The sequence below is a fragment of the Aquarana catesbeiana genome, linkage group LG04 (assembly GCF_042186555.1).
Source record: "Aquarana catesbeiana isolate 2022-GZ linkage group LG04, ASM4218655v1, whole genome shotgun sequence".
Lineage (NCBI taxonomy): Eukaryota > Metazoa > Chordata > Amphibia > Anura > Ranidae > Aquarana > Aquarana catesbeiana.
In genome coordinates, this window is record NC_133327.1 from 233784380 (window position 1) to 233809752 (window position 25373).

Here is a 25373-nt window from a genome sequence, read left to right on the forward strand (position 1 = left end):
TGCAGCAGCACTGACATTTACAAAGGAAAAACATTTTTAAATTCCTAGCAATCAGCATGTACTTATCATCTTTTTTATTTAAATTAAAAAACAGCACACATACCCCTGCAAGGATCTGCTATGTATTTTTGGGGGCTTTTGGAGGGGTTTGTGTGCTGTCTTATTTTTCAAAAATAAACCTAGCAATAAATGTAATTTGCCTGCAATTTCAACTGTGTAATTTTTTCTTTGTTAATATCATTTTTGCTGTAGCACGTCCTACAGCAAAAACAAAAATAAATTGCTTAGAGTATCCCTTCCCCTCCCCAAAATACAAAAATTGCAAAGACCCTTTGATTCTGGTATGGATCTTAAGGGGGTATGCCATGCAAAAAATAAAAATTGTGGGAAGTCCCCTAGGAAATCATACCAGACCTTTAATCCAAGCACACAAAGAAAGGGGGTGAGCAAGTACCTCCCCAAACTATACCAGGCCACATGCCCTCAACACTGGGGCCCTCCCTGGCAAAGCACCTTGTCCCCATATTGATGAGGACGAGTGCCTCATCCCCACAACCCTGACCAATGGTTGCGGGGGTCTGCGGGTGGGGGGCTGTTTGAAATCTGGAAGCCTCCTTTAATAATGTTACCCGTAAGTTTTATATTTTGAGATTCAATATATCTCTGATATGATTTGGGTTAATAAGAGTTGTTTGACCATGAGTGAAAGCTTTAACACAACAAGATTTATTGGTGAGTAGTAAGAAGGTCTAAACGAATACACAGCAATCTAGTATAAACAAAGAGAAAACATTGTAGGTTAAATGAAGGAATACTCAAAACATTAAAATACAAACAGCAAGACAGACAATAAATAGGACAAGCATGTATTCATACAAGTGTTAGGAGATGTCCTGATAATTACCAGTGGTGTCATGTGAGGACCTCCATCAGATGAATGTCTCCTTCTGATATCTCTGTTTAAGACTTAAACTAATAAAGATCCATCACTCATAGACTTGCATAGGGCCATCCCGATTGGTGGAACTATCTTACCCCTCTCCTCACTCTGGGCGTATCTCATTCAGGATTGGACCATTCCCCATCCCCTTGATTTAACATAACTCATGCCCCTCACTAGCACCTCCTCTCTTGGGGAGAAAATTAATTATGGCAGGTCATCACCTTCTGTTGAATGGGGCATTAGTTATGCAAGGTCATATCCTGAGCAAATTGTCTGTTCCTAAACAGATGGCCATATTCTCTGCATATCAAACATGTCCTTTGAAGTTGATATAGGGTTAGTTAACGAAGTGGGTTCAAAAGGTTTGGTCTATATAATTACTTCGGCCCTGAATAGTCTGCTGATAAAGTAATGCATTGAGGTGTGTTCCTTTCTTGCATATGCTTTTACGATTGGTAAATAGCAGAGCATCTCCTGTGGCACACACACACAAGTTTAGCCCAACCTAACATTCCTGCACTTCAAAAAGAACTGGTAAATGAATTTGGTTCTCAAACCAAAGCCTAACAATATTGCTCCCGTATATGTGTCCAGATAACTATATTAACCCATTAAGTAAAAACAATATTTCATACCAATTAATCCTTCTTACTTATTCAAGAATATACACAGTATGTCACAAAAGTGAGTACACCCTCACATATTTGTAAATATTTTATTATATATTTTCATGTGACAACACTGAAGAAATGATACTTTGCTACAATGTAAAGTAGTGAGTGTACAGCTTGAATAACAGTGTAAATTTGCTGTCCCCTCAAAATAACTCAACCCACAGCCATTAATATCTAAACCGCTGGCAACAAAAGTGAGTACACACATAAGAGAAAATGTCCAAATTGGGCCCAATTAGCCATTTTCCATCCTCCATGTCATGTGACTCATTAGTGTTATAAGGGCTGAGGTGTGAATGGGGAGCAGGTGTGTTAAATTTGGTGTTATCGCTCTCACTCTCTCATACTAGTCACTGGAAGTACAACATGACACCTCATGGCAAATAACTCTCTGAGGATCTGAAAAAAGAATTGTTGCTATACATAAAGATGGCCTAGGATATAAGAAGATAGCCAAGACCCTGAAACTGAGCTGCAGCACAGTGGCCAAGACCATACAGCAGTTTAACTACATTTTCCACTCAGAACAGGCCTCGTCATGGTGGACCAAAGAAGTTGAGTGTACGTGCATTGGTGCAGAGGTTGAAGGGGTGGGTGTCAGCCTGTCAGTGCTCAGACCATATGCCGCACACAGCATCACATTGGTCTGCATGGCTGTCGTCCCAGAAGGAAGCCTCTTCTAAAGATGATGCTCAAGAAAGCCCACAAACAGTTTGCTGAATGCAAGAAGACTAAGGACATGGATTACTGGAACCATGTCCTGTGGTCTGATGAGACCAAGATAAACTTATTTGGTTCAGATGGTGTTAAGCGCGTGTGGCGGCAACCAGGTGAGGAGTACAAAGACAAGTGTGTTTTGCCTAGAGTCAAGCATGGTGGTGGGAGTGTCATGGTCTGGGGCTGCATGAGTTCTACCGGCACTGGGGAGCTACAGTTCATTGAAGGAACCATGAATGCCAACATGTCTTGTGACATACCGAAGCAGAACATGATCCCCTCCCTTCGGAGACTGGGCCGCAGGGCAGTATTCCAACATAATTACGACCCCAAACACACCTCCAAGACCACTGCCTTGCTAAAGAAGCTGAGGGTAAAGGTGATGGACTAGATAAGCATGTCTCCAGACCTAAACCCTATTGAGCATCTGTGGGGCATCCTCAAACAGAAGGTGGAGGTGCTCAAGGTCTCTATTATCCACCAGCTCCGTGATGTCATCATGGAGGAGTGGAAGAGGACTCCAGTGGCAACCTGTGTAGCTCTGGTGAACTCCATGTCAAAGAGGGTTAAGGCAGTGCTGGAAAATAATGGTGGCCACACAAAATATTGACACTTTGGGCCCAATTTGGACATTTTAACTTAGGGGTGTACTCACTTGTTGCCAGCGATTTAAACATTAATAGCTGTGTTGAGGGGACAGCAAATGCACACCGTTACACAAGCTGTACACTCACTACTTTACATTGTAGCAAAGTGTAATTTCTTCAGTGTTATCACATGAAAAGATATAATAAAATATATACAAAAATGTGAGGGGTGTACTCACTTTTGTGAGATACTGTGTATATATTGTAACTTTTGGGGGATTGTAGCTCCACAGGACCCAGTGCAAAGCTGGTAAACTTTAAACAAAAAGGCTTTTATTTTCAGCAAGCAAATCAAAATAAGGCTTCCAAAATAAGCAGCATACAAGCAAAAATACAAAATAAAGTCTGCATATCTTCAGCATAAAGTAAAAGTAAAAAGGCACATACAGTTCATGGATCAGTCTTTATCCCAAGATTGTAACAGTTCTTGTTGACTATTTTAACAGCCTCCAGCGAACTCACGGTTCTCCAAAACAGGTGTATTCACCAATTCCTCCTCACCAACACACCTAACACTACTCCCTGTCTTTAAGAGCTGCTTCCTGAAGGCTCTTAACCCTGTGTGTTCTGGAATCCCTGTAGTCGAGGTGGAGGCACCTTCCTACCCGAATATCACTTCAGGGCCTCCGAAATTCTGGGTCCCAAATATCTCTCTATTAACACAGAGAGAACTGCAAGTCAGTCCTCTCCTGATTATGGCTATTCCCGGGAATTCCTCACCCATCCTGGGTGACCCCCTGAGTGCTTCCACACTTCCCTTAAAGGGACCATAACCCATACAGCTATATAGCACCCATCTATGACCCAACCTTGGCGTCCTGTACATATCCCCCCACTCTGCCTCAACACAGAGGTGTTGGAGGCACCATTCGATACCATACAATGGACTTGGGAGAGGGCATCTGTATTCTGATGTTGTCTACCGGGCCTATGCTCTACCACAAAATTAAACTTCTGGAGAGAAAGGAACCACCTTGTCACCCTGGCATTGGTATGCTTGTTCTGTCTCATCCAGGTCAATGGGGTATGGTCTGACACCAAAGGAAACCTCCTACCTAGGAGAAAATATAGAGAGTCCAGAGCCCACTTGGTGGCAAGACACTCCCGTTCTACCACAGCGTAGTTTTTCTCCGCTGCCGTCAGCTTCCTACTCAGAAAAACTATGGGGTGCTCTTCCACATTGACCTCTTGAGACAGGGCCGCTCCTAACCCTTCGCTTGAAGCATCTGTCTGCACCACAAAATCCTTAGCAAAATCTGGAGCTACGAGCACCGGGTGCAGGCACAATGCCGTCTTAAGCTTCTGAAAAACCTCTTTGGCATTGGCATTCCACTTTATCATCACTGACTTTCTGCCTCTGGTCAAGTCAATCAACGGTGCAGCAATGGTGGCAAAGTTAGGAACAAACCTCCGGTAGTAGCCAAATATGCCCAAAAATGCTCTGACCTGCTTTTTGGTTAGGGGATGGGGCCAGTCCTTAATGGCTTCTACCTTACTAATTTTAAGGCTTCACCAGCCCTCTACCCACAATGTACCCTAGGTACTTGGCTTCCTCCATCCCAACTGCGCACTTCTCAGGATTGATGGTCAACCCTGCTCTTCTCTAGGAGTCTACGACTGCCTGAACCCGAGGACCATGGGACTCCCAATCGGTGCTAAAAATTACAATATCATCCAGGTAGACAGAGATGTATTGTCGATGGGGGCATAATGTTTTGTCCATTGACCTTTGTAACGTGGCAGGGGCAGAGTGTAAGCCAAGTGGCCTTCGAGAGTGGAAAAAGCTGTTTTCTCTCTGGCTTCCTTGGTGAAGGGAATCTGCCAGTACCCTTTTGTGGGGTCCAACATGGTGATGTACTGGGCAGGACCCAACCTCTCAATTAACTCGTCTACCCGGGGAATCGGATAGGTATCAAGTATGGACACTTTATTGGGTTTCCTAAAGTCATTACAGAAGCGCGGGGTGCAGTTGGGTTTCGGTACCAAAACTATTGGACTCGACCATTCACTCTGCGATTCTTCAGTGACGTCAAGTACATGCATCCTTCTCACCTCTTCGGACACTGCCTACCTATGAGCTTCTGGGATGTGATATGGTTTTAATCAGACTCTTACATTGTTTTCTGTTATAATGACATGTTTAATGGCATTGGTAAAACCAGGTAACCCTGAAAACATTGCTCTGTTTCTCTGCAGAAACTCCTTCGTTTGTTGGGTTTGAGGCTTAGCGAGCATAGCAGCAACCTGCACCAGGTCAACTCCGGCAGGGTCCCTCGCATTGACACCTACCACAGCAGACACCTCCAGGGTTTTAACAAATTGACATGATAAATTTGGTATGGTTTCCTTTTCCCAGGTTGGTGCATCCTGTAGTTCACCTCAAACTGACCCTGCCATTTGGCCAAAAATGTGATCTCTACTGTGGGAATCAGAACAGCAACCCGGTCTCCCACTTGAAACTGCGTACTGTTAGCGGACCGGTTTTACACCCTCCTCTGAGCATCCTGGGCCTTCTCCTGCATTTGAGTGATATGTTCTACAACCGTTTTATGTGGTGAGGACTCACTTTCCCAGGTTTCCTTCACTAGATCCAGCAGTCTACAGGGTTTTCGCCCGTATACCAGTTCAAAAAGCAAGAAGCCCATGGATGCCTGTAGAACCTCTCAGATGGCAAATAGCAAGGAAGGGAGCAACATGTCCCAGTCCTTCCCATCCTTCTGGACCACTCTTTTTAACATTGACTTTAGGGTCTTATTAAACCTCTCAACAAGGCCTTCTGTCTGCGGTTGATAGACGGATGTCCGCAACTGCTTGATCTGAAACAGTTTGCACAAGTTGGCAATCACCTTCGACATGAAAGGGGTGCCCTGGTCCATCAGTATCTCCTTGGGGAACCCAGTTCATGAAAACATTTGAAACAACTCCCAGGAAATGAGAGAAGTTTTCCTTAAAGGGACCGCTTCCAGATACCTAGTTGCATAATCTAGGACTACTAATATATATTGGGGTCCCCTGGCTGACTTTACTAAGGGCCCCATCAGATCCATAGCAATTCGTTCAAATGGCACCTCAATTATGGGCAGGGGTGCCAGGGGGTTTTTGTAGTGGTACACCGGGGTGGTTAACTGGCAAGTGGGACAGGACGTACAGTACCTTTTCACCTCAGCCTTTACCCCTGGCCAGTAAAACCTGTCAGTTATCCTTGCTTCCTTTTATTTCAACCCCAGGTGTCCCTCCAGTGCATCGTTGTGGGCTAAATCAAGGAGCAACTGCTGATATGACTGGGGAACCAGCAATTGCTCCACACTTCTCCCCTGGCTTTCAGCTACTCTATAAAGCAAGTCCCCGTTCAATGCAAAGTGAGGAAAACTTTGTTTGGCATCGGACATTTGTGTGAATCTATTAATATCTGATACCTGCTCCCGAACATTGGCCAAAATAGGGTCCTGTAACTGCACGGTGCCAAACACAACCCTGGACACCCCCAAATCTGGGTGCACTAGCCTAGAGGAAGTTTCCCCCTCATCCTCCTCAATCAAGGTCTGCAATAGGGAAGATTCTTTTTCGTCCTCCCCAACATGACCTGTAGTGGAGAGATTTCCTCCCACGCCCAGAGGTCAACTTAGCCTTGAGACCTGAAAGATGAGCATTATCAACTATATTCGTATTTTATGCAATGTCATTATAAGTGACAGGTATCTCGACATTATGAGTGTGTATTGCGGGTGGTTCTGGACCAGACCCCTTAAGGTTTGGCCCCAAAAGGCCCAGTGTCCCCAGTTCTCCTGCGTGTCTTGTCAGCCCCATCTGTACCTGGTTCCATAGTTCAATAAACAACGGACAGTCACGCCCCACTATGATGTCATGTATCAGACTTCTTACCACTGAGGTACAGCCATAGGAAACAGTCACCGGAACCAGGGGGTACTCCCTGGTGTCCCCATTGATACACACTACCCGTAGAATCTTACTTACTGGGCCAAGTCTTCTGATCACCCTGGCATGAACCAGTGTCACCATGCTACCGGAGTCCAGTAGAGCTTTGGCAGGAAGGTGGTTCACCCACACTTCACACTCTTTGCACATAGAAGGAGCTTCTCCGACCAGTTCTGCAATCCATAGGCTCCTCCTGAAGTGGGCATTGTGCCCGGGTATGCCCCCAGAAACGGCATCACCAATACTGTATGTCCCCCATCCTTGGGGGACATACAGTATTGGTGATGCCACCTGTGCTTGAGTGGACTCTTGCTGGGAAGTAAACTGGGTGGCTAGCAACTGTGTGCTTTCCTGCTGTGCAGCTACAGCCTGTGCCAGGGCCTGCTGCTGCTGAGCCATCGCTTCCTCATGGCGACGGTTTGCCTCTGCTGAGGATTGCTGCCTGGTCACGATGGCTTGTGCCAATGCCTTGATGACCTCCTCCATGCCTTTTCCTGCTGTTTGCAGTGTCTGAGCTGATTTCACCCAAGACATGCCATAGGTACACTGTCTCTTTAAAAGTCAATTTTCAGTTTTAAACGGCGTTTGCGGCTGAAAATGCACTCTGCCCGCATTCTCTACCAGTTGTAACGTTTGGGGAATTGTAGCTCCACAGGACCAAGTGCAAGGCTGGTAAACTTTAAGCAAAAAGGCTTTTATTTTCAGCAAGCAAATCAAAATAAGGCTTCCAGCAGCACACAAGCAAAAATACAAAATAAAGTCAGCTTATCTTTAGCACAAAGTAAAAGTAAAAAGGCACATACAGTTCATGGATGGGTCTTTATCCCAAGGTGGTAACAGTCGACTATTTTAGCATCCTCCAGCGAACTCATAGCTCTCTAAAACAGGTGTATTCACCAAGTCCTCCTCACCAACACACCTATCACTACTTCCTGTTATTAAGAGCTGCTTCCTGGAGGCTCTTAACCCTGTGTGTGCTGGAATCCCTGTAGTCAGGTTCGGAGACACTTTCCCACCCGAATATCACTTCAGGGCCTTCGAAATTCCAGGTCCCAAATATCTCTCTATTAACACAGAGAGAACTGCGAGTCAGTCCTCTCCTGATTATGGCTATTTTTATTATGTATGCCTGATTTTATGGATGTCGTGGTGATGTCCTTTTGAAGATTTCAAAATAAATATGGTTTGTGCAGCAATCCCTTGTTTTTGGTTTTTTTCTATGTCGAAGCCTGTGGGAGGGCTTGATTGCTAAGCATGGCCATCTGAGACTGTAGTGCACTAGGCATGTGCATTACGTTTCGTTCTGAATCGAAATTCGGATGAATTTTTCAAAAGTAAAGAATTTAAACGAATCCGAAAAAAAAAACCAACGAATTCAAAAACATATTCAAATCGAATTCGAAGACAAATTCGAATCGAATTCAAAGACAAATTCGAATCGAATTCGAAAACATACTCAAATCGAATTCGAAGATATATATAAAACCATCTTCCAAAATTCAAATTTCGTATAAAATGAATTTGAATAGAAAAGATTAGAATAGAGTAGGAAGAATAGACTAGAAAAACAATAGAACAGAATAGAATAAGATATAATATATATTATATTTTATTCTGTTCTGTTCTATTGTTTTTCTAGTCTATTCTTTTCTATTATTTTCTATTCAAATTCGATTTCATTCTATACGAAATTCGAATTTCAGAAGCCATCTTCCGAAATTCGAATTTCGTATAGCATGAATTCAAATTCGAATAGAAAAGTTTAGAATAGAATAGAAAAGAACAGCATAGAAAAACAATGGAACAAATTTGAATAGAAAAGTTTAGAATAGAATAAAAAAGAATAGCATAGAAAAACAATGACACAGAATAGAAAGAAATATAATATATATATATATTATATTTTATTCTCTTCTGTTCTATTCTTTTTCTAGTCTATTCTATTTCTATTATTTTCTATTCTAATCTTTCTATTCAAATTCGAATTCATTCTATACGAAATTCTAATTTTAGAAGCCATCTTCCGAAATTCGAATTTCGCATAGAATTAATTCAAATTCGAATAGAAAAGTTTAGAATAGAATAGAAAAGAACAGCATAGAAAAACAATGGAACAGAATAGAAAAAAAAATATAATATATATATAACCATCTTCCGAAATTGGAATTTGGTACAGAATGAATTTGAATTCGAATAGAAAAGATTAGAATATAATATATTATATTTTTTTTCTATTCTGTTCTATTGTTTTTCTATGCTATTCTTTTATATTTTCTATTCTATCCTAATCTTTTTTATTGGAATCCAATTTCATCCTATACGAATTTCAAATTTCGCAAAATGGTTATATATAGTTTACTTTTTCAAATTCAGTTAATGTTTTTTTCGAATGCGGTAGAATTTTTTTCGAATTTTATAGTTTTTTTCGAATGTGGTAGAATTTTTTCGAATTTGATAGTTTTTTTCGAATGTGGTAGAATTTTTTCAAATTTGACAGTTTTTTTCGAATGTGGTAGAATTTTTTCAAATTTGATAGTTTTTTCCGAATACGGTCGAATTTTTTCGAATGCGGTCAAATTTTTTCGAATACGAAACAAGACGAATTCCGAAAACGAATGTAACAAATGCAACGAATTTAACTAAACGAATTTAGTTAAATAACGAATCGAAACGAAACTAACCAAATTTTTAATCCTGCATATGTCTATAGTGCACCTCACCCTTCTGATTATTTATTTATTTATATATATATATATATATATATATATATATATATATATATATATTATATATATATATATATATATATATATATATAATGGAGATTACACATAAACTCCTCATAAGGAAAAAATAATAATGGTGCCCCCAGATACCACCCGACCCCCCCCCCCAATATGGATAAGTAGGGGCACATAAGTTTTAACCTAGAAATAGACACCAAAATGTTTGACAAGTCCTACTCCCCAGAAAATGTCCCTTGCTGTAAATCCATCATCCGTCGCAATGCCCACAACCGCTGACTCACCCAAAAAAAAGGGGGAAGGGGAGGGAATAGTTGTGATATCATTGACCAAATATAGCTGCAGTCAATGTCATGACACTAATATGGCCATGGGCAATGATGTCACTTCTATTCCCACCCCCTTTGCCTAAAAGGGGCAGGAAATCCTTGTGACATCATTAGTTCGTAGGGAACAGTTACAGCAGGAAACTGTCATACAGTAGGTAGAAAAGGTAGAAATACCACTTCTATAAACACTATATTGTCAAAAGTATTGGGCCGCCTGCCTTTACACTCACATGAACTTTAATGGCATCCCAGTCTTAGTCCGTAGTGTTCAGTATTGAGTTGGCCCACCCTTTGCCATTATAACAGCTTCAACTTTTCTGGGAAGGCTGTCCACACTTTTTAGGAGTGTGTCTATGGGAATGTTTGACCATTCTTCCAGAAGCGCATTTGTGGGGTTTAGACACTGATGTTGGAGAAGGCCTGGCTGGCAGTCTCCACTCTAATTCATCCCAAAGGTGTTCTATCGGGTTGAGGCAGGCCAGTCAAGTTCCTCCATCCCAAACTCGCTCATCCATAATGTGGGGTTGTTCTTCAGGGGTTGAGCTTGGCCCCTTAGTTCCAGTGAAGGGAACTCTTAAGGCATCAGCATACCAAGACATTTTGGGACAATTTCATGCTCCCAACTTTGTGGGAACAGTTTGGCGGTAGCCCCTTCCTGTTCCAACATGACTGCACACCAGTGCACAAAGTAAAGTCCATTAAGACATGGATGAGCAAGTTTGGGGTGGAGGAACTTGACTGGCCTGCACAAAGTCCTCACCTCAACCCAATAGAACACCTTTGGGATGAATTTGAGTGGAGACTGTAAGCCAGGCCTTGTTGTCCAACATCAGTGCCTAACCTCACAAATGCACTTCTAGAAGAATGGTCAAACATTCTCATAGACACAATCCTAAACCTTGTGGACAGCCTTCCCAGAAAAGTTGAAGCTGCTATAGCTGCAAAGGGTGGGCCAACTCAATTTTGAACCCTACAGACTAAGACTGGGATGCCATTAAAGTTCATGTGCATGTAGAACCAGGCATCCCAAAACTTTTGACAACATAGTATATGATGCATGGTTCCCACTATACAGGAAAAAACAAGCTAAAGTTTGGGCTTTCATCTGAAAATATCAGTGGGTTTGTAAGAAGTGATTTTTTGTGAATAAGGCTTTCCATATGTGGAGTTTAAACCTCTATTCCTCTACACACAAAGCGTGCTTCCTTGTAATTTGCAATGACCCTACAATTCAAAACTTTGCACCAAGTTCACTATATGGACCATTTATGCATTTATACAGAGGAAAGATACTGTATAATACGTGCCTGTCCACCTGTCTGAGACTTTCTATCTATTGATCAGCTACACAGATTAAAAAATATATAGCAATTAACACACTGCAAGAGGTGTTGGAATGCCTGGTCCCCTGTTCCAAGCTGTAGTACTGTATCATTACAAGGGACAGTAGTGATGTAACGGTTGATAGATGAACCAACAGCACATAGTGCAGAATCAGGTATCTGACACTCCCAGAAATATGTCATATGAGAACAGGTAAGAATTATGACTCTCATTTATTATTAGTTTTTTTATTTGAAAGAATTACATTAAAGAGTCAAATAACATACTTTCAAGGTACACTGTACAATGTAACATAGGTGGCATTTTTGCATTTCCAACATGGCTCTTTGGATTCCTGTAGTTTAAAGAGAGATGTTCAAAATCAAATAGCACATGTCTTTAATGGCTCTGAAACTGGTTCATCTCTTTTTTTCATCCAAGATAGGGCACAATAATCAATTTTATTAGTGTGAAATTAGCAATGGTGTTTTTTAAGTGCTTTCATTTCACTGTAATTTCTGAATCTAATTTATTATTTATAAGAGCATAGTCATGACTTAATGGGGAACCTGTAGTGAATTTTTAGGAAATCTTCTAAAATATGTTTCTGCGAGGGACAACCTGAATGAGATACCAAATTATATTTTAAACATAGTGATCGCTTATTTATTACTGCATGCGGCAAATATATTTCGCAGAATATTTCTGTTTTTACAGAAAAAAAACCTTTAGATTACCTAATTATTTTCCATTCCCCTGTCCCTATTCATGTATGAATTTGTATAATTGAATTAGGATCCATTCAGAGTATTGTATTATAAAAGAAAAAAAGGTGCAGCGCTTAAAGATATAGTTCTCAAGGGGATGAATCCTCAAGAAAACTCAAGATGTATCACATATCATGGTGAGAAACACATTTGATCAGGAAAGAGGGAGAGCCACCACCGTCACCCAAACACACTGCCTCTTACCCTCCTCTGTGGACCCTTATAACAGAGGTCAGATCAGCAAGAGATATAAATGGTATCCTTAATCACAGCACACCAGGTTAAATCAAGCCAGGAAGGATAGACATAGGTAGCCAGATCTCCACCAATGGCGACCCTAGGGGGGGGGGGGGCCAGAGGGGGCCCTGACCCCCCCAACATTATGCTGTGCCCCACCATGTGCCCCCCCCCCCCCCCCCCCCCCCCCAAAAAAAAAAATTTTTTTTTTTTTTTTTTTTACAAAAAATCAATGAGGGAGAGAGTCCCCCGTCAGCTCCTGTGGGTGATTCCTCCCCCTCCCCTGCTCGCTGACACTGCATAATGCGAGCGTTTACACAACCACGGCCGCCCGATCTGCTCCTTCACCTGCATCCTCATTGGCAGGGAGAAGAGCGAGTTGCAGGAAGGACTCCACCAGGACTCTCAGTTACTGAAAAAACAGACTGATTTCTCCTGTCCTTAGGACAGGAGGACCAGCCTGTAAATTCCAAGAGATGCCAGACCAGCGCTGTCAATAGCAGGGGCAGGACAGCAAGAGGAGGCTGGGGAACCCCACAGTGGCAGAACACCAGGGCCCGGAGGCAAGACAACCTTTGCAACCCTGATAGTTCTCCCACTGCTTTGGATCCTTATATTTTCTTGGTATGCTGGTGACATATATCTCTTGTTTTCTGCCACCCTGGGGGGCCCCAATACAGTAGGAAGGGAGCTCACTGCAGAACATGTGAAAGGGCCCGTTGTGGGGTTGTAGTAAAGGGCCCCAGGATATATATAGATATATATATATATATATATATATATATATATATATATATATATATATATATATATATATATATATATATATATGCATTTTATAGTTGCCCCCCTACTTTTGTCCCTGTCCCCCCATGTGCCCCCCCTAAATTTGAAAGCTGGAGACGCCACTGATCTCCACAAAGGTCAGTTCAGCCAGATATATAAATGGTACCTTAATCACAGCACACCAGGTTAAATCAAGTCAGGTAGGATAGACATAGGTAGGCAGATATCCACAAGCCATTCCCAATGTTCATAACAACGTTGCAACACCAATGTACATCCAAAGGAAACATAAAAGAACAGGCCTCATGGTGCAGTAATCCTAATAACCAGGCCTTTTTTTCTCTGAAAATGGGTGCAGGAGCTCAACCACGACCCCCAAAATCCCTTTCTCCCCCACACACACCCTCCATCAAATAGTGGGTGTGGTTAAATTTCACAATGGGGGGGTCTTAAAGAGCATTAAATACCAGGAGTGTATTACATACAGAGGGCAGAGTTCGGGGGTGTTACACACAGAGTGCAGGGTTCAGGGTTGCGCTATGTGCAGAGTTCGGTGGTGTACTACCTACATAGTGCAAAGTTCAGTAGTGAGCTACACAGAGTGCAGAGTTCAGCCTTCTTCCACAGCTGCTTACCTCTGTATCCCCCGTCCACATCTCACTTTCACCCCTCTTCAGCTCTGACCTCTACATGCAATCCCCCCGCCCCATTAACTTATGCTCCCCCCTCCTTAAAATCTCTACCATCCTCCACATGTCCAACTTTTGCTGCTGTGTTAAGCTGAAGCACCCAGCCAGCGCTAGTACCTTCCCTCAAACTGTAGTTCGCCCCTTCTTTCTCACTTGCAGGGAGATCATCCAGTGGGGGTGTCGGCATCTGCACTGCACCCTGAACACCTGCTTTTCTTTTTCCCCATCCTGCACTCAGTGGGAGCTGCTCAGGAGATCAGATCTTTGAGAGCCTTTGGGAGACAAGCTGTCACTTTTAAACACAGAAGCTGGACTTCTGTGTTTACAAGTGATGGTGATGAGCAGAGAGCAGGGGGCCTGAGCCAGAGGTGGTGGAACTGAGTTCCACTAAGTTTCAGCTGAAAAAAAGCCCTGCTAATAACAATTTATTGTAAATGATAATAGGAATTGCACTCACGTATTAGTTGATTAAAAATTGCTTAAGTTATGGTCTTATAGCATAAGAACCTCCAACCAGATGGCTGCCTCGTCCCGGCCTACACAAGCTCCACGTCTGGTCACAAGTTCCTCCCTGAACTGATGTCGTCAGGGGTGTGGCCAGACATGCAAAAAGGAGCATTATATAAGCGGGACAGCTAACTAGCAGCGGCAATGATTTGCGTTCCATCGGCAGGAAATTGTCATGACATGACACTGGGCGTTCCACAGGCAGGATGTACACTGGAATGCATTCCAACCAGCAGGAAATTAGCCTGGTAAACAAAACCAGACGTGTCATTAACCGGACAAATAACATCTATTGGCAATAATCATGCTGCCATAAGAAAACAATTAAAGATATATGCTAAACGAACCAATAGGCCACTTATAGCCACATTAAAAAAATCTTATATAGTAAGTGCATAATTCAAAACTAATATAAAAATATATATAAAAAAGAGGAATTCTTTTATATAGATATATATAGAAAATATGCTCATTGTGCCGAGACACGGTGCCATCTTGTGTAGCATTCATAAAACAACAGTACAAATCACATTGTATTTCAAAAACATGAAAATTAACCATTTAAGGTTAAAATAATTAAAATAAATAAAATACAGCAGGAGAATTAGGCATTATTAATAAACGCATTTATGTCCCATTCTACGTTGATACCAAATGAATTATAGGTTTTAACCTTATATATCCATTCAGTTTTAAGCCTGGAGACTCCTCTGGTCATATGGCTTCCTCTTCAGTTGCCAACATATTTGTCTATCTCCAGAAACACTGTACCCTTGGGGTCTCGGTTATGATGGGTGTCATAATGCTTTGAAAGGCTATGTTTAGGATAGTCATTCCTGATATTGGTAACGTACTCCTTTAATCTTACCTGGAGCATGCGTGTGGTATGGCCAATGTATTCCAAACCACATGGACAGCTGATGAGGTAGACCACATATCTAGCGGTGCACATAATAAAGGGTTTGATAGAAATATGCTTGTGGGTAGAATTGGACTGGAAAGTATCAGTCTTTCTTCTACCCGGCAGATTGATTTTGCATACAGAGCATTTTCTACATGGAAAAAAAAACCCCATGTTATGAAAAAATGACACCCTATTAGGGGGATCAATTACATTTGGTGCCACTTGAAGCCTTAAAGGTGGTGCCCCTCTATAAACCACAATAGAAAGAGTATTTAGAGCAGAAAAAGAAGAAAAAGAAGAAATATTTGAGGGACCTAACTGATTATAGAAATAACAAAGTTTTAAGTGGCAGAATAATGAGACAAAAGTTGGTGAGATTCCCAGAGTTTCAGGAGGTTCTCAGCTAGCCTTTGCTGGTAACCCTCCAGGTACTCTGGGCCTTGTCCCTTCAGTTGGAACCCCTTTTCAGGGTTACCAATCACCTCATAACCCTTTTCTATAGGGGAGCCTCTGTACAGACTAGGGGGAGAGGAAGAGGCAGACATCCTTCCTTCTCTAATGGGAATCCTATTAGACCCAATAATAGGTTTGACCCCTTGGGGGGAGACCAGAGGTATATCACCAAGTACCCTTCGGATTGGCATCGAGAATGGGAACAAGGAAGGGATTACTCCTGGGTTATCAGAATGAGGGCACTTATTGGCCTGTACATTATCACACTCTGGCACATCAAAATTCCATCAGGAGTGGTTCCAGTCGTGGCTATCAACATAACAATAATATTTTTTTTTTTACAGGGGGCCTAAAAACATAAAAAGATCAATAGGTCAAAAAAAGGCTCCAGAGGAGGGGAGGCCGGTCCATTTAAAAGGGGCCTTGAGTTGTTGAAAAACGTAGGGACATAGTAGTGCGTCCTGTGGACAAAGGAGGAGGCTTAGTTATATTGGATTCTGAAGCATACAATCTGAAAATGTTGCGTCTCCTTTCAGACAGGGATACTTATGTTCCCTTCACAGGATAGGCTACAGTCAAATACAAAAGGGACCTTGTGTGCTTTGTGGAAGGGGGATTTCGACTGAACATTCTTACCAAAAAAGAAAAGCTCTTTTTGGTCCTGGTGGCCCCTAGGGTACCGGTGATGTACTACCTTCCCAAGGTACACAAGGATCCGGTACACCCCCCCTGTAAGGCCGATTATCAGTGGTATTGATTCGGTTACTTCCAGGGTGGGTAAGTACATAGACCACTTTTTGCAGCCAGTAGTGGCCAAAACCCCCTAATTTTTACGAGATTCCATGCAGGTCATCAATATCCTTCAGGGTATTGAGTGGATGGATAGCTACATCTTTGCAACTGCAGATGTGGCATCCCTCTACACGATCATTTCACATACACATGGTCGTGAGGCTGTTGACCATTATCTCAGAAGGGATTATGTGGTGGATGTCCAACGCAAGTTCCTTTTGTCATAACTAGATTTCACGATGACACACAATTATTTTTGTTATGGGGACTCCTACTACTTACAGAACAGAGGAGTGGCCATGGGTGCTAAATTTGCACCAAGCATGACCAACCTGTTCATGGCTAGATGGGAGGAGGATGTCATCTATACCAGACCTAGGCCAGAGTTGATAATCTGGAGGAGGTATGTTGATGACGTCCTCCTCATCTGGGATGGTGATCAGTGTTCCCTGGTGGGATTTTTTGTCGTTTTGAATGATAATGACAGGGTCATCAAACTCCAATATGAATTCAGTAAAACTGGAATTTACTTTTTGGATTTGAGTATTAAGATATCTGAAGGATCCATCATCACGTCTACCTACTTTAAGGAGACTGACAGGAACGGCTTTATCAGCACCAATAGCTGCCATCACCCAGCCTGGTTGAAGTCCGTTCCAGTCAGTTTTTGAGGCTCAAACGTAATTGTACCAATCATGATGACTTCTTGAGGGAGGCTAACATACTTGGGGCTAGATTTCTTGAAAAGGGTTATGACCCATTGGTATTGAACCAAACACTTGAGAGTGCTTCTATGAAGAATAGAAATGATTTGTTGATCCCGCCAAGTGAAGAAAAAAATTAAACTTACAAACATGTATTTTTTACTACTTATTCCACCCACCAAAATTTGATAAAGAAGATTCTATATAGACATTGAACGCTCTACGGAACAATAGGCTATTAGGACCCCCTTCTGCCCAAACGCCTTATGGTGGTTTATAGAGGTTTATTGATCCCCCTAATAGGGTGTCATTTTTTCATAACATAATTTATTTTGTTCCATGTAGAAAATGCTCGCTTTGCAAAAAACAATCTGCAGGGTAGAAGAAAGACTGATACTTTCCAGTTCAGTTCTATCCACAAGCATTTTTCTATAAAACCCTTTATTACATGCACCACTAGATATATGGTCTACCTCATCAGGTGTCCATGTAGTTTGGAATACATTGGCCATACCACACGCATGCTCCAGGTAAGATTAAAGGGGTATGTTACCAACATCAGGAATGACTATCCTAAACATAGCCTTTCAAAGCATTATGACACCCATCATAACCAGGACCCCAAGGGTACAGTGTTTCTGGGGATAGACAAATATCTTGGCAACTGAAGAGGGAGCCATAGAGGAGTCTTCAGGCTTGAAACTGAATGGATATATAAGGTTAAAACCTATAATTCATTTGGTATCAGAAATATAGAATGGGACATGAATGCGTTTATTAATAATGCTTAATTCTGCTCCTGTATTGTATTCATTTTAATTATTCTCATCTTAAATTGTTCATTTTCATGTTTTTGAAATGCAATGTGATTTGTACTGTTGTTTTATGAATGTTACACAAGATGGCACTGTGTCTCGCCAAGATTTTTTAATGTGGCTATGAGTGGCCTATTAGTCTGTTTAGCATATAACTTTTAATTGTTTTCTTATGGCAGTGTGATTATTGCCAAAAGATGTTATATGTCTGGTTAATGACACGTCTGGTTTTGTTTACCAGGCTAATTTCCTGCTGGTTGGAATGCATTCCAGCATACATCCGGCTGTGGAACGCCCAGTGTCATGATTGTGGACAATTTCCTGCCAGCTGGAGCGCAAATCATTTCCACCACTAGTTAGCTGTCCCGCCTATATAATGCTCCTTTATGCACGTCTGGCCGCTCCTCTGACGACATCAGTTCACAATGAAACGCGTAAAGAGGAGCTTGTGACCAGACGTGGAGCCTGTGTAGGCCGGGACGCATCGGCTATCTTGTTGGACGTTCTTATGCTGTAAGATCATAACTTAAACGATTTTTAATCACTTAATATGTGAGTGCAATTCCTATTATCATTTATAATAAATTGTTATTAAGATTACTGCACCATGGGGCCTGTTCTTTTATGTTTCCTTGGGATGTACACTGGTGTTGCAACATTGTTATGAACATTGGGAACGGCTTGTGGAGATCTGGCTACCCATGTCTATCCTACCAGGCTTGATTTAACCTGGTGTGCTGTGATTAAGGATACCATTTATATCTCTGGCTCATCTGACCCCTGTTATAAAGGTCCACAGAGGAAGGTAAGAGGCAGTGTGTCTTCGGGTAACGGTGGTTGCTCTCCCTCATTCCTGATCACGTGTGTTTCTCACCATGATATGTGATACATCTTGAGTTTTCTTTGAGGATTCATTGCCTTGAGGACTATATCTTTAAGTGCTGCATCTTGTTCTTCTATTCTTTTTACATTGGTGTTCATCCATTTTTTGTGCTGGCTGCTTGAAGGACTATTTGTTTATTCAGATATTTAAGATTAGCACAGCAGACTTTTTATAATGTTGTATTATAATGACATACTGTAAAATGTATTTCATCTCACAAAACTAAGTGTGGTGCATTGCAGTGACATTGATATTCATTTTAAATGGCACCCCAATGCACTTAGCCAGCACACTTTGACACACAGGCATTTTAGGAAACGTCAAAGCACAGATATGGTCTATTTGCACATTGCGGTCCACTACATTGAAACGAAAAGGTGCATGTCCATTTGAGGTCAACTGCCAGCCCATTAAAAATAAATAGGATGCTCTAACACAGTGCACCTCAAGGCATGAAAGCATGCATGTTAACATGGGTGCATTAACATAATGCATAGCGTGAATGAGCCATTTCGTGGATGTCTTTAATATGTGTTGTTTTTTTTTCTTCTTCTAGTGTTCATACATACCACAATGTGGAAAAAATTATGAAGACTCAATGTCACTTGTTAATATCATCATGGAGAACTTCCGGAAACATCAAAGATTTTCATGTTTTTACGATCCAGAAGGAAATCAAAAGAATGTAATTTTAACCAAACTTTACAGTTCCAATGTATTATTTCACGCATTATTTTGGCCGACATGTATGATGATTGGAGGTATCGCCATTGTCGCCATGGTGAAGCTCACACAGTACCTCTCCCTTCTATGTGAGAGAATCCAAAGGGTGAACAGATAAAACCAGTTCTGAAGTTACTTTACAACAGAATACTGTTTCTTTTATTTTCATTCTTCACCAAAGAACCTTAAGTTTGTAATGTGCCAGTCTGTTTATAAGTTCCTTAATCTATTCTTATAAGTAGAGCAATAATGCAAAATCTGTTCTTTATGCAAACAAAATGTCATATTTGGAGAAAGAAACTGTGGTAATAATTTTGTGTTCTTCAGTCTTTTATTTACAGTCAAAACAGGGCTCATTTAAGGGGAAAATATCTTGATATTTTGTCTTATAAAAGTCTTATTACATCCTAAAAAAATAAATACATTTTGTGGTTTTGATTTTTTTTTTGTTTCAGCCTGGGCATTTTTATGCTACAATTAGTATTAAATAAAAACTTTTCATTCATTGCCTTAAAATTTTCAAACTATATTTGTTAAACAATATATGTTGGGTAGATAAAAAAAGTAGATTTTAGACATGATAATTTATTGTAGTTGAAAAATGTCATCTTTAAACAATATTATTAATAAGCGCAATCTTAGCAAATATTGATTTAAAAAAATTACTGCATATTTGATCTCCAATCAAATATTTATAAATTAAATATTTGTGAGAAAATGCTTAAAGCTGGACTCCGATCACATTGTGCACTCCAGTCATTTGTGGGATGCTACCTCTTTCAAATATATTAAAGATCTAATGTCTTGGGAGCATGTAATAGAGGGAATTACTTACCCTAATCCTTGATCCTGCAGGCCTCCCCACAGATTATGGAATTCAAGACCTACAAAGCCACACCCTTTCTCTGGTCATGTTTTGACACCCCCCACAACAACAACACATAGAATGCTTGACCAGCATCCACTGCAGGTCCTGCATTGTATGTCGTGATGTCAAGAGCCTAGCTACATTTCTGAGCTGAAGCAAGAGCAAATAAGGATCCTAGCTGTCATGAGACCTAGGAATAAGTATTATTCTATATTACATCTCTCTATACTGAACACATATTAGATACTTAATATACCTGAATGCGATTTTTCATTTGTAAACTGACTGAAATACACTTTTGAAGTATATTTAGTTTTGTATAGAGTGGGAAGGGGTTAGAACATCTGTCAAGTTTTTATTGCAGTTTATGCCTTTGGGAAGATTTTCCTTCACTTGGGTTACACTTATGGTTGGTATTAGGCCACAAGGAAAATATCTATTCCCTTAAGCTAATTATATCAATTTTGCAAAATATTCATAATGTATTCAGATTAAAGTGGTTTCTAAGAAGGCAATGTATGTCATTTTTAGGGCTTTTTCCCAGTATATCGCATTTGCTCTCTATCATTTCCAGCACTTTTGCACCTACAGTTGAGAATATATACAGCACAAATACATAATTTTTACTTGTTCAATGCTAAAAATAGGCTACATATTTTAACATAAAAAATAGTGTACAGGTTACCTGTAGCTACAGACAATAAGTGCAAATATGTATATGTGAAATATTATAGTAATATCATCCAGCCTATAAATATATTATTGTGATTATTTTTGTGATGCATTTTTTTGCATATTTAAGGATATTTTCCCCTTAAATCCTCATGTAATCTTGTCTTATAAGCAGGAATTTAAGGGTGATTTTGTTGTAAGAGAACCCTTTGGTATTTTTTGGAAAAAATTACTTTTATTTATTTTCACTGTTAGTAAATTTATATTTTTTGTTATACTATTTTGATTGATTTACAGGGCTTCCACATAACTCTGTCAGAAGGGTCAATACTACACATCCCAGTAACAAATACTGGGATTTATTGTCTTTTGAGCATTAGCTATAATTGCAGGGCCCATGTTAAATGGACAGTTGAATTGCTGGACACGAGTAATATTGACCTGCTGTTGTTTGCACATCATTGGAACAGCTTCTCAGTCAGTCACACAAAACTATTGTTTCATAATAGATTAGTTCTGTGGGTTCCCACAGACATAATATGAGCATCACCCTTCCCAACTGATTGTAGTTGGATCAGGAACCAATTTTTCTGTGTTCTTCCACTGACTTCCCTGGCAGAATCTTCTTGGGGAAATAATCAATTGGTGGCTGGATTTTTCTAGCCAATCACTATTGTTTTTCCTTGAGTTATGCCAGAGCCAAAAATGCCTTTCATCTTTAAATGTGCATGCTCTGCATCAGATTGAACATATTTATGAAATCAATATAATATCACCATGTTTTTGCAGCACTCCCATCATGCAGAAATATCAAACTACTGATGTCTGCAAAATATTCATTTTTTTCAATGTTTTTTTTATTAATAATAAAGTCCACCTCCAGAATTTCTGAATATTCTCCCTTGCAGTGGGGCCGTGCCTGTGCTTCAAGGGTTAATTGCTTGTTTAGGTCCAGGGGGGAAAAAAAAGCACTTTTACCTCCGATGGTGGACTGTACCTTGACGCCCTTTTGTCCAATGCAGTGCTTTGGATCCAGAACCTGCCTTGATAATGTCAAGACCCTAGACCACTTGAGCATGAGGGAGAAGATGCTGAAGATAGGGTCAGTAAATCTACTTTTCCATTGCCCCCAAATAAGTCATTTTTCAACTTTAGTGGTGCTGGGCTTTAAAGTGGAAGTCCAATAAAATCCTAACTATAACTAAACCTGCCCTACCCCCATTCTAAGCCTATTCTAACTATTCTGTAAATTAAAGATGTCTATACTTATCTATAGAGGCCACTCCGGTCTAGTAACATGATCAGCTCCCAGCACATGCTTTAGTGTAGAGAACCCATACTAACCCAATGGAAGCCCCATAGTAAGCCTATGAGTGACATCACTGCATAGGCTCTGCGGTCGTTGTCTGCAATTTCTCCTCTTCTCTGAAACCGGTCACTGAAGAAATCATGGACCAGAGTGCCCTCAGCAAAAGTATAGACATCTTTCCTTTAAAAGGTAGTTAGAATAAGCTTGGAATGGAGGTAGGATATAAGATTTTAGATTAAGATTTAAGATTTTTCCATTCTTATGTAATGGCAGGTCAAATTGATCGTGGTGTCCAAGTCTTAATCATTTCATACTCCTCATTTCTAATGATCTATTTGTGTAGTATTGTATGAAGTGCCACAATGAAAGGAATAACGTCCACAAGAACTGTTCAGAAAAATTTAGTTATTGCTACTACATCTGCACTGTTTATAAGGAACTCTGGTTCAAGGAATAAACACCCACGGCGATGCCTATTCCTTTGATAGACTGCACATTGCAATGCTTTACAATATGAAGTATGTATAAAGTACTGCCTTCATTGAATTCCATATAGAGTTAAAGCTTATGGGATTTTAGGTCCTTGAAGACCTTTACAGTGTGCCATAATACTATACTGATCCTAAGGCTCATTTAAGACTGTAATGATATTGTGTGTAACTATTTCAATGTTGCTTTTCTTTTTGGTTTTATTCTTTTCTATTGCACAGCTGTTTACAAATAATTGCAAAGCCCGATGTACTCATAGGGAAAATGTAACTTTTCTCCCACACAATGCCAGACACAAAGAAGCTACAATTAACCCTTCATCTTGAAAGATAACAATGACCCAGAATAAAATCTGTGTATGTGCCTAAGAAACAAGAAACCTGTAAGACTTGCAGTTAATTTTTGCATTGTTTTTGTATGTTTTAATCCTACTGATGTCTTAGATTTGTTGAAGGCACAAGAAATGATGTATTATATTATTATATAAAGGTAAAATACACACACACACATATGTATATATATATATATATATATATATATATATATATATATATATATATATATATATATATATATATATATATATACAGTATATATATCCTTTTTTTTTTGCTTGCTTTGCTTTCTAATTTATACAGAATTCCCAAGGTAACATAGGCAGATTGGAGGAAAATGCAAGAAAAATATAAATAACAAATATACAAAACATGGTATAAAAAAAGACCTTTTTAAGTAAAAGAGTACATTTTGCACTAGGCCACATAAATCTTTTTTTTTCTTTGAACACCAAATCCCATGTGGATGAATAAAAAGGAAAAAAGGGAATGCTCTTTGCCTACAATTGAAGTTAATACAGTTTCACTGAGCTGAGTAAAAAATACAACTCCTTAAGGTCTTATACAAAGGGGCTTCATTTTGTATCAGAGTATTCAGCAAGCTTTAAAGTGGTTTTAAACCCACTTTGAAAAAAACAAAAAAAAAAACACCTGCAAGACAAAGGCATAATGAGCTAGTTGCATAGCATACTAGCTCATTATGCAATACTCACCTGAGATTGAAGCCCTTGCTGCGGTGCCCATACACAGCACCGGCCGGTGACATCACTCCCCAGGGGTTACCTCCGGGTGTCACGGCTCCGGCGCTGTGATTGGCCGGACCCGCGATAACGCCACACTCACTGAAGTAATGGCACATACGTGCCATTGCTTCAGTTTGTGTCAGTAAGCATGTGCCGATGATGTTGGCACATGCAAATATCTCCTAAACCATGCAGGCTTAGGCGATATCCTGGGTAGCTACAAGTTAGCCTTATTATAGGCTTACCTATAGCAAAAAGTGATCTGTAAGGGTTTACAACCACTTTAAGAAGCTTTACTGAAGCCTTTAAAGCAACCTTCCATTTCAGTTTGTGGCGGTTAAACACAATTGATGGTGGGAGTGATGGTAGGTTTCAGCAGGCTGTCAGCAAGCTTCCTGCTACATGTTGAAAATCCACTGAAATCTGCTAGATCCTAAAAACTTTGCTTGCTGTACACATTGCTCATATACAAACACATGCTTGTGTGTACAAGTCTTCAGTAGAGCAGACCCTAAAGTTTCTATAGCTTCTCTAAAATTCTTCTGTTAAAAATAATGCAGGTTTATGGAAGAGAAACATTAAAATCAAATCATCACATTTTTCTGTACCAAAAATGGGTAGAAAGCCTTTGAAAATTTTATCTGCAGAATAGTTTTGCTGCATTAAAAAAAACAGCTTTGTAAAAACTATCCATTTGAACCTCAAGGGGAACCATAGGAGGCCTACATATTGATGTATCTCCGAAAAGCTAGAAATGCATATTTGCACACTATGAAAATGTTTTGAGGTGCAGACTTCATACATTTAAAATATCTCTGAGCCCATGTTTTATGTCAAAACGGGACCTAGTATTTATTTTTTATATATTTTTTTTACTTTAAGTGCTAAAAACTGTACTGTGGTGCTGATCCGCTGAAGGGATGACATTCAAGTGAACCTGTATGCAATTCAAATAGGCTGATTTACTAAAAAGGTTGAATATCTTCACTGATAAAAGTGTGTGAATACTCACTTTATTTATTCAATTGTGGTAAAAGCATCTGCACATGATTGGGTATTCAAAGTAGTCAGCAATTTGCTTTTCACATGATTGAATAAATTAAGTCAATATATAGACAGTTGGGGTTGATTTATTGAAGGCAAAGAGGCTGTTCACTTTGCAAAGGATATTTCACTTTGCAAAGGAATTTTCCCTTAGCTTTGTAAATGTGGTAAGATTCATTTTGCAATGAATACCCAAATAAATAGAAGAATATGTCATTTTTATTTATTTGTTTATAAGTATGTGGGTTACAAAAGTCAGCAAGATTCATCTCATTCGCTAGCCCAAGGGAAAATTCCCTTGAAAAAAGAATATTCCCTTGCAAAATGAACAGCCTATGTG

At 40.2% G+C, this 25373-nt stretch overlaps 1 protein-coding gene across 6 annotated transcripts in view; it reads left to right on the plus strand.

Annotated features, from left to right (window-relative positions):
* Positions 1–25373, plus strand: part of KCNMB2 (potassium calcium-activated channel subfamily M regulatory beta subunit 2) — an 846546-nt gene that overhangs the window by 762040 nt on the left and 59133 nt on the right. For 5 of the 6 annotated variants that reach the window (XM_073626249.1, XM_073626251.1, XM_073626250.1 and 2 more), the window contains one exon: positions 19407–23423. The exons of the other annotated variant lie outside the window; for it this stretch is intronic. In XM_073626249.1, coding sequence (XP_073482350.1) covers positions 19407–19691 — 285 coding nt within the window. In that variant the 3' untranslated portion in view covers positions 19692–23423. Of the gene's footprint in view, positions 1–19406; positions 23424–25373 lie in introns of those variants that run through there. 6 annotated transcript variants of the gene reach the window in all.